Raw genomic sequence first — 6,989 nt, 5'->3', positions numbered from 1 at the left:
CCCACGGGGCCGCCCCTGTGCCCCGGCACGGGGTCCCGCGCGAGGTCTGCGTGGAAACCGCGTGGCAGCGTGAGTGGAATGTGTGTCTCCTAAACGCCCTGCCCCAGGGCCGCCGCCGCCCCAGGCCCTTCCCGTCACCTCCCGTCCAGGCGGGCCGAGCCGGGCCGTGGCGTGTGCGCGCGGCACTGACCCCCGCCGTTGCTGGACTGTCCTTTCGTTCGCTTTCAGGGGCCCACCGGGGGCCTGGTGACCCCGGCGCTGGTGATGCTTCCTTGGCTTCTGTTTTGTGTTAGAGGGTGGTGGGGCGTGTCGGGTGGGGGCTGAGCACCCGCCGGGCTGACCGGGGGGACCCTTCACACCTGCGGCCGCCGCCTGTCACCCCGGAAGGGGCATCTGGCGTCCATGGCCGCCAGGGACCAGCGGGCTGTGGCTCCGACCACGCCGCTCCCCTGGGCCGGCGGACCGCGGCCGCCTGGCTCTTTCCGGCCTCGGGCTCCCGGTCCCGGCTGCGGGCAGGGCCCCTCCCTGTGCTCCACCCCGGGACCTTGGCACGGGCGGCTCCTGTGCCCGGTCCCTGCAGTCCGCCGTTCCGCTTCTCCGTGGGCCGGGCAGAGCCCCTCACTGAGGGCCCCGCTGGCCTTCTCCCGGGTCCTGTGAGCCCCGGGCCCTGAACTGAGCCTGCTTCCCGGCAATCGGCAATCGAGCTGCCCTTGGCTCTGACTTCCCAGGCAGCCTCCAGCCCCGCCCCGCCCTGCTCTGTCTCCAGGCACAGCAGTGGCCTCGCCCCATGCCTGTCGCTGGTGTGTGTCCCCTCTGTCCCCTTCCGCCCTCCGCCCAGCGCCCGGCTGCTCCCTGTACCCTCCCCACCCTGCTGTGCCACCACTTGACCAGGGTCCCCCTTTCCCCCTCCCAGGCTGGCTTCTCTCTGCCCTCCTGAATGGGGGAGCCCCTGGGGCCCCTTATGGCACAGGGCACATTAGCCCCGGTGCCCCAGACCTTGAGGAGGGGTCTGGCAGAAGGGGCCTCCTGTGCTGCCGCGGACGGTGGACAGGGGCAGCCAGTGGGCGCTCCACAGCGCGGAACAGGAGCTCGCCCCCAGAAAGCACCCCGCCTGCCTGCCCCCCTGGGGAGCACACCCGCCCCAGGGGGCGCTCCCCCTGCCCTCCCAGGAGAGCACTCCGCCCACTCGCTCCCGGGGGAACACCGCAGGGGAGCACTGCCTCCTGCCCGCCTGCCCGCCTGCCCGCCTGCCCGCCTGCCCGCCTGCCCGCCTGCCCGCCCTCCCAGTCCTGCCCCTCCCAAGTCTCACTTTGGGCAAAGAACAGGAAACGAACCCTCCCCTTGGCCTTTGAGGGTGCACCCGAGCTGCCCAGAGTGTGAGCCCAGGGAAATGTGGTCTTTCCAGTTTGGGGAGAGAACAGCAGAGCTGGAGGATTTTTGTGCCCTAGGCCTCTTCCAGGGCTCCCCGCCACCCCTTCTCTGTTCGCAGCGGGGAGGGTTTGCAGCCAGCAGTAAACTGTGGGTGCTGGCCACTCCCCTAGGCCCCCCAGCCCCTCCAGAGAGCCCCGTGGGCTGTCCCCTGCAGACTCGCCAGCGGGCCTCTGCGCTGGGCTGGGGCCTGCTCTCCACCCCCCAGAGCGGCTCCCTGGCATTGAGGAGCCATTTCGGTGTGGAGGTCAGTGCCCCCACCTGCTCTAGTGAGGGGCTCTGGGTCTGCGGCGGGGCCTCCCTGGTAGGGGGTGCAGGGGCCTTGGCACCATGCACGTGTGGGTGCCTGTGTGTTTCTGGGGAGATGATCAGCTTCTCTGGGCTTTGTGACCCCAGAGCCACAGTGGAATTTCGACTCGGCAAGCCCAGGCAGGTCGCTCCTTTGCTGGATGCGGGGACCTGGCCTCGGGGAAACTCGGGAGCCCGCAAACCCCAGCTCTGGTGGACCCGAGAATCTGGGCAGTGTTCAGGAGCTGGAGCACTGGCCGGGCACGGGGCTCCGCGCCTCCAGCCCACGTGCCCCGGCCCCGCCCGCGCCCCTCCCCGGCCCCACTCCGGGGTGCTGGGCTGGGGGTGCAGCCCAGCCCCCTTCTGTGCAGGTCCCCTTTCCTTCTCACCGCTGGGGGGCTGAGGCAGCCTGTGGCGGGAGGTTGGGTGTTCAGGCTGGTGGGAGCAGACCCCAGGGAGCCCTCCCTGCCTGGCCCAGGTGGGGGCGTGGCTTCCGGTAGGGCGTGGCTTCTGGAGTGGGCGTGGCTTCTGGAGTGGGCGTGGCTTCTGGGGTGGGCGTGGCCTCCGGGGTGGGCGTGGCCTCCCAGAGGTGAGGTGGGGCCAAGCTTGCTAGCCTGGGAAAGCGGAACAAGTCCCGTTCAGCATTTATTTCATTTTTTCAAAGCGTTTTTTCCGTGCAGAGGGTACATAACTTGGGGCTCATGGCATTTTGAGATAAGGCAGCTGTTGAAATGGAGGGAAGTCTGCGCTGTGCCATGGGCGCAGCCGCTGTCCGGGTGCCCCTTCGGGTACCCTGTGGTCTCTCACGTGGGCATGTTTGGCTCCAGGTTGGCCACTCTCCCGCCCAGGCTTTGAAATGGTCTTCAAGTGCGAGAACACGAGCATGAGTCATAAAGTATTGACTTTATACGCTTTTTGAACTTTATTTTTGGTTGAAAATTTTTTAAAAATATTTAAGAACTTGCTGGGAGGTCTGTGCACAGAGCAGAGGCTAGGGTCACGGGGCGGAGCGTGGGGTCACGGGGCGGGGTGTGGGGTCACGGGGCGGGGCGTGGGGTCCCAGATCTATGTCCAGGGAGCTTCACGGCCGAGGTCCTGGGTGCCAGGGTGTCTCATGCAGCCCCACCCCCTCCCATCCTCATCTCCCTTGGGTACCTGGGCACTACGTGGCCTCGGACTGAGAGGCCATGGGCCAGGGTCAGTGCCTGCCTGGGGGCAGGGAGGACGGGGCCTGGGACGGTCTTTGGGGGCCAGCTCCTCTTGTGGCTGTGATGGCGACCATCCCCATGCTTGTCTTTTCACAAGTCCCTGCCTGTCCTTAGGGCCAGCGAGGGGGTGGTTAATCTCCTCAGGGGCCTCCCCCGCCTCTGGCCAGGGGAGAGGCTGGGTGAACCTGGAAGCTGACTTCCCTCCAAGTGGAGGGGGTTGGGGGGGCCCTGAAGGAGAGGCGGGGTGGCTTTCCAAAGTGACCCTTTGAGCTTGTTCATTGTGGGATGTCTAGGATCAGGGTGGGAAACTGAGGCAGCGGGCGCAGGGAGGGGCTTGAATGTGGACCGTGGTCCAGGGGTTGTGGGGGACTCCCGAGTCCACATGGTCACATCCGAGCCAGGCCTCTGGGGGCAGTGTGGCCCTGGGCAGTGCCCCACAGCCTGCCTCCAGGCCGGTGAAGGGGAGGGGTGGCTGTGGGGCAGTGATGACCTCAGGGGCTGCAGGTGTTGGCTGCCTGAGAGGCTGCGGACCCGGGCCTGACCGGGGTCCGGGGACGGACCTGGGCTTGCCCAGGGACGGGGACAGGGGCAGGGCCAGCGGCAGGTGGCCATGGTCCTGCTGGCCCTCACTGTGCACTTCTGTCCCACAGCCTCGCCGCTCCTGCTGTTTGCCAACCGCCGGGATGTGCGCCTGCTGGATGCCGGGGGGGTCAAGCTGGAGTCCACCGTTGTGGTCAGCGGCCTGGAGGACGCGGCCGCGGTGGATTTCCAGTTCTCCAGGGGGGCCGTGTACTGGACGGACGTGAGCGAGGAGGCCATCAAGCAGACCTACCTGAACCAGACTGGGGCCGCCGTGCAGAACGTGGTCATCTCGGGCCTGGTGTCGCCCGACGGCCTGGCCTGCGACTGGGTCGGCAAGAAGCTGTACTGGACCGACTCGGAGACCAACCGCATCGAGGTGGCCAACCTCAACGGCACGTCCCGGAAGGTCCTCTTCTGGCAGGACCTGGACCAGCCGCGGGCGGTCGCCTTGGACCCTGCACACGGGTGAGCCGGCCCTCCTGCAGCCGGGGCGGGGCTGCCCGCGCCCCTGTTGAGGCTTCAGAGAAAGGGGTTCCCCTCCAGAGGCCACTGTTGGCCAGCAGTGTCCTTATGCCCCACGTCTGCTCTGGGCGGCCGGCGCGGCGGGCCGTGGGTGTTGACGTCCGTCGCATGGCGGTGTCTGCGGAGGTGTGGACCTCCGGCTGGAACCCACACCGTTTACCACCAACCTGCGGGAGCTGTTGTCTGGAGTTGGGAGGTGTGTCTCGGGGTGCCCCCTGTGCCCCTCGGCCTGCTGAGTCCCCGTCCCGCGCAGCCTTGTATCTGGCACCCGTGCCAGGCTGGGTTGTGTAGGTGACAGTGAGAACAGGCTGGTCGCTGCTTGTGTGGACACATTGTGGGAGACCAGGCTCATTCCAGACTTTTCCGAGTGGGCCTTCTTGGCAGGCGGCTACTGGGGCCTCTGTCCCTGCCTCTCCTGCCCAGGGATGGTGCTTGCTGGCTGCCCCTGGCAGCACTGGACGGGCCCCCTGCTGGGTCTGCCCAGCTCTCTGCAGGGTCAGAGGGGCTGTCTGCCATCTTGGACCCAAACACCACAGCTCACAAGGACAACCTGGGCTTTACTGAAGTTCGGGAGTGCAGATGGTGGGGCGTTTATAGGGGTGGCCATGCCTCTGGGTTGGGGTCTGTGGGTGTGGCCTGCCTCCCTGGGGTGGGGTCTGTGGGGTGGCCCGTCTTCCTGGGGTGGGGTCTGTGGGGTGGCCCATCTCCCTGGGGTGGGGTCTGTGGGGGTGGCCCACTTTCCTGGGGTGGGGTCTGTGAGATGGCCTGCCTCCCTGAGGTGGGGTCTGTGGGGTGGCCCGCCTCCCCAGGGGCGGGGTCTGTGGGTGGCCCGCCTCCCCAGGGGCGGGGTCTGTGGGTGGCCCGCCTCCCTGGGGGCGGGTTCTGTGGTGCACCTCCCCACCAGGATTAGAATAGAGTCCTGTAAAAACACCGAGTTAGTGGGTTCCACTCGGGGCTGACTGCTGTTATAAAATGTTCCTCTCTACCCCCGAAATACAGTTTGCACGTCTGTGTACTAATTTCTTCAGGGCCTTCTGCCACCTCGGTCTGGAGGAGCTGGGCGGGAGGAGCTGGGCGGGGAGGACCCAGGTGCCCGGAGCAGTCCTTCACACACACACACCCCAGCTGGCGGGCCGGTGCTGTCCGTTTCTGATTTGCTTATTGAGCGTCTGCAGTCCTGTCCACCCTGCTCCGCAGGCTCCCGGAAGGTCTTCCCGTCACCCTTACCCTGGGGCCAGGCTGACTTGGGGCTGAGTCCTGGGGGCACTGCAGGTACTGAGTCCTGAAGGCTGCAACCGCCCTCCTGCCCTGGCGCGTCCGGTGAGCCAGGGAGCGACGGTGGCATCAGGATGGCCTGCCAGCGACACCGAGTGGCGTGAGGCCGCTGGACCGGGAAGCTGGAGGAGCCTGCTGTGTCCCCTTGGAGGGGCGGACCAGCCCAGCCCTCACACCCCATGCTCAGGCCACGCTGAGCCAGAGGGGCCTCGGGCGTGAGTGCGCACCCCGGTGCGGGACCGCGGTCCTGAGCAGGGGACGCTGGGCTTTGTCCTCTGTCTGGACACGGGGGTGCAGAGTGGCTCTTCTCCTGGCCCTGCTGCCTGTCCTGTGATGGGCCCCACTGGGCCCCCTCTGTGGGCCCTTGACCAAGAGAGGTAGCCGGGAGGGCCACAGACCCAGAGGCCGCACTGGCCTGAGGGCGCTGGCGGCCAAGTACAGGTGTCCAGGCTGGTGGAGGGGCTGCACTCCAGCGCCAGGTGCCCAGGGGGGTGTGCCTAGGTTTGTGCCTGGGGGCGTGCCCGGGGGTGTGCTGGGGTGTGCCCGGGGGCGTGCCTGGGGGTATGCCTGTGGGTGTGCCCAGGGGTGCGTGCCTGGGGGAAATGGGGGCGGATCAGGCAGGTCCCTCAGGCCCTGAGTGCCTGAGGCTGGGGTGACCCTCCAGGGGCTGCAGTCCGGGTCCCCCGCCAGGCAGGCCCCTCCCTAGAGGCACAGCCCGTGGGGGCCCCGCGCAGACCGCCGGCCCCAGCGCCTCGGAGCCCTCCGGAGCGAGTGGCCGCGGAGTCCCCATTTAAGGAAGGCAGAGGCCTGTTACGAAACGCAGGGAGGAATTTGAATTATGCTCTCGCGGAGCTCCAAGCCCTGGTGCTTTCCAGCCTTTCCGTGGGCCGCCCTGGAGTATCCAGGGGGCAGCGTGGGTCTCGCCAAGGTTTATTCTCTGCTGCCTTCCAGTGGGCAGTGGGGGCTGGGCTCCTCCAGGCTGGGGTGGGGGTGTGGTAAGAAAAGAGCTGGAAAGAAAGGGCCATGCCCAGCTGGGCAGCGGGCAGTGGCTTTGCTGGGTGACCAGCAGCACCTGCAGGCCTCAGTTACCCACCGCGGGTCTCGGCTGCCCTGCTGGCCAAGCAGCCAGGCGCTGGCCAGCCCCGGGCTGCAGCAGAGGCCCCCGCTGCCTGCCAAGGCCGAGGCCCGGCCGGCTTCCTCATCCGCCCAAGGGGTCGGTGCTTCCCTCGCCGGTGGGTGCTCAGGAGATGCAGAGGAGCCAGCACCCCTCTTCCACCTGTCCCCTCAGGGCCGAGAGGAGGGGAGCTTGGCCAGGGCGGCGGGGGTGTCCCCCGCCCCCACTGCAGGTGCCTGGCACGAAGCCCACGCGAGCTGCTCCCCTGATCTGCGACTCCTCCACTGGGGCCGAGGCCCGGAAGGCCAGGCCCTCTGCCTGTCCCTGGCCAGCCAGCTGGTGGGCCGCACCTCGGGGCGGCGGAGGCCTAGCAGGGTGGGGTGTGCCGGCTGGTGCTGGGGCGTCCCGGCCCAGCCGGCTGGTCTCAGCCTCGCCCAGGCTCCGCCTGCCCCGCCGGCCTCCCGGGGTGCGGGCCAGAGGTCGGGGTGTGAGAGGACTCAGCAGAGACAGAGCGGGGAGCAGAACAGGCAGACGGAAGCCGAGGGGCAGCGGGGAGACGGGAGGGGTCTGCT

The 6,989-nt window shown here is 68.1% G+C and overlaps 1 protein-coding gene across 1 annotated transcript in view; it reads left to right on the top strand.

Annotated features, from left to right (window-relative positions):
- The window catches only part of LRP5 (low density lipoprotein receptor-related protein 5), a 52,300-nt gene that overhangs the window by 4,894 nt on the left and 40,417 nt on the right, over nucleotides 1–6,989 (top strand). The window contains exons 2-4 of the mRNA XM_012725115.1: nucleotides 1,490–1,697; nucleotides 3,575–3,971; nucleotides 4,452–4,610. Of these exons, the coding sequence (XP_012580569.1) occupies nucleotides 1,490–1,697; nucleotides 3,575–3,971; nucleotides 4,452–4,610 (764 nt within the window). The remainder of the gene's footprint in view (nucleotides 1–1,489; nucleotides 1,698–3,574; nucleotides 3,972–4,451; nucleotides 4,611–6,989) is intronic.

This window comes from Condylura cristata, unplaced genomic scaffold (assembly GCF_000260355.1).
Source record: "Condylura cristata isolate star-nosed mole 26May11 unplaced genomic scaffold, ConCri1.0 scaffold00015, whole genome shotgun sequence".
NCBI lineage: Eukaryota > Metazoa > Chordata > Mammalia > Eulipotyphla > Talpidae > Condylura > Condylura cristata.
The sequence above is the reverse complement of the archived record's forward strand: the minus strand, read 5'-3'. Positions and strand labels throughout refer to the sequence as shown.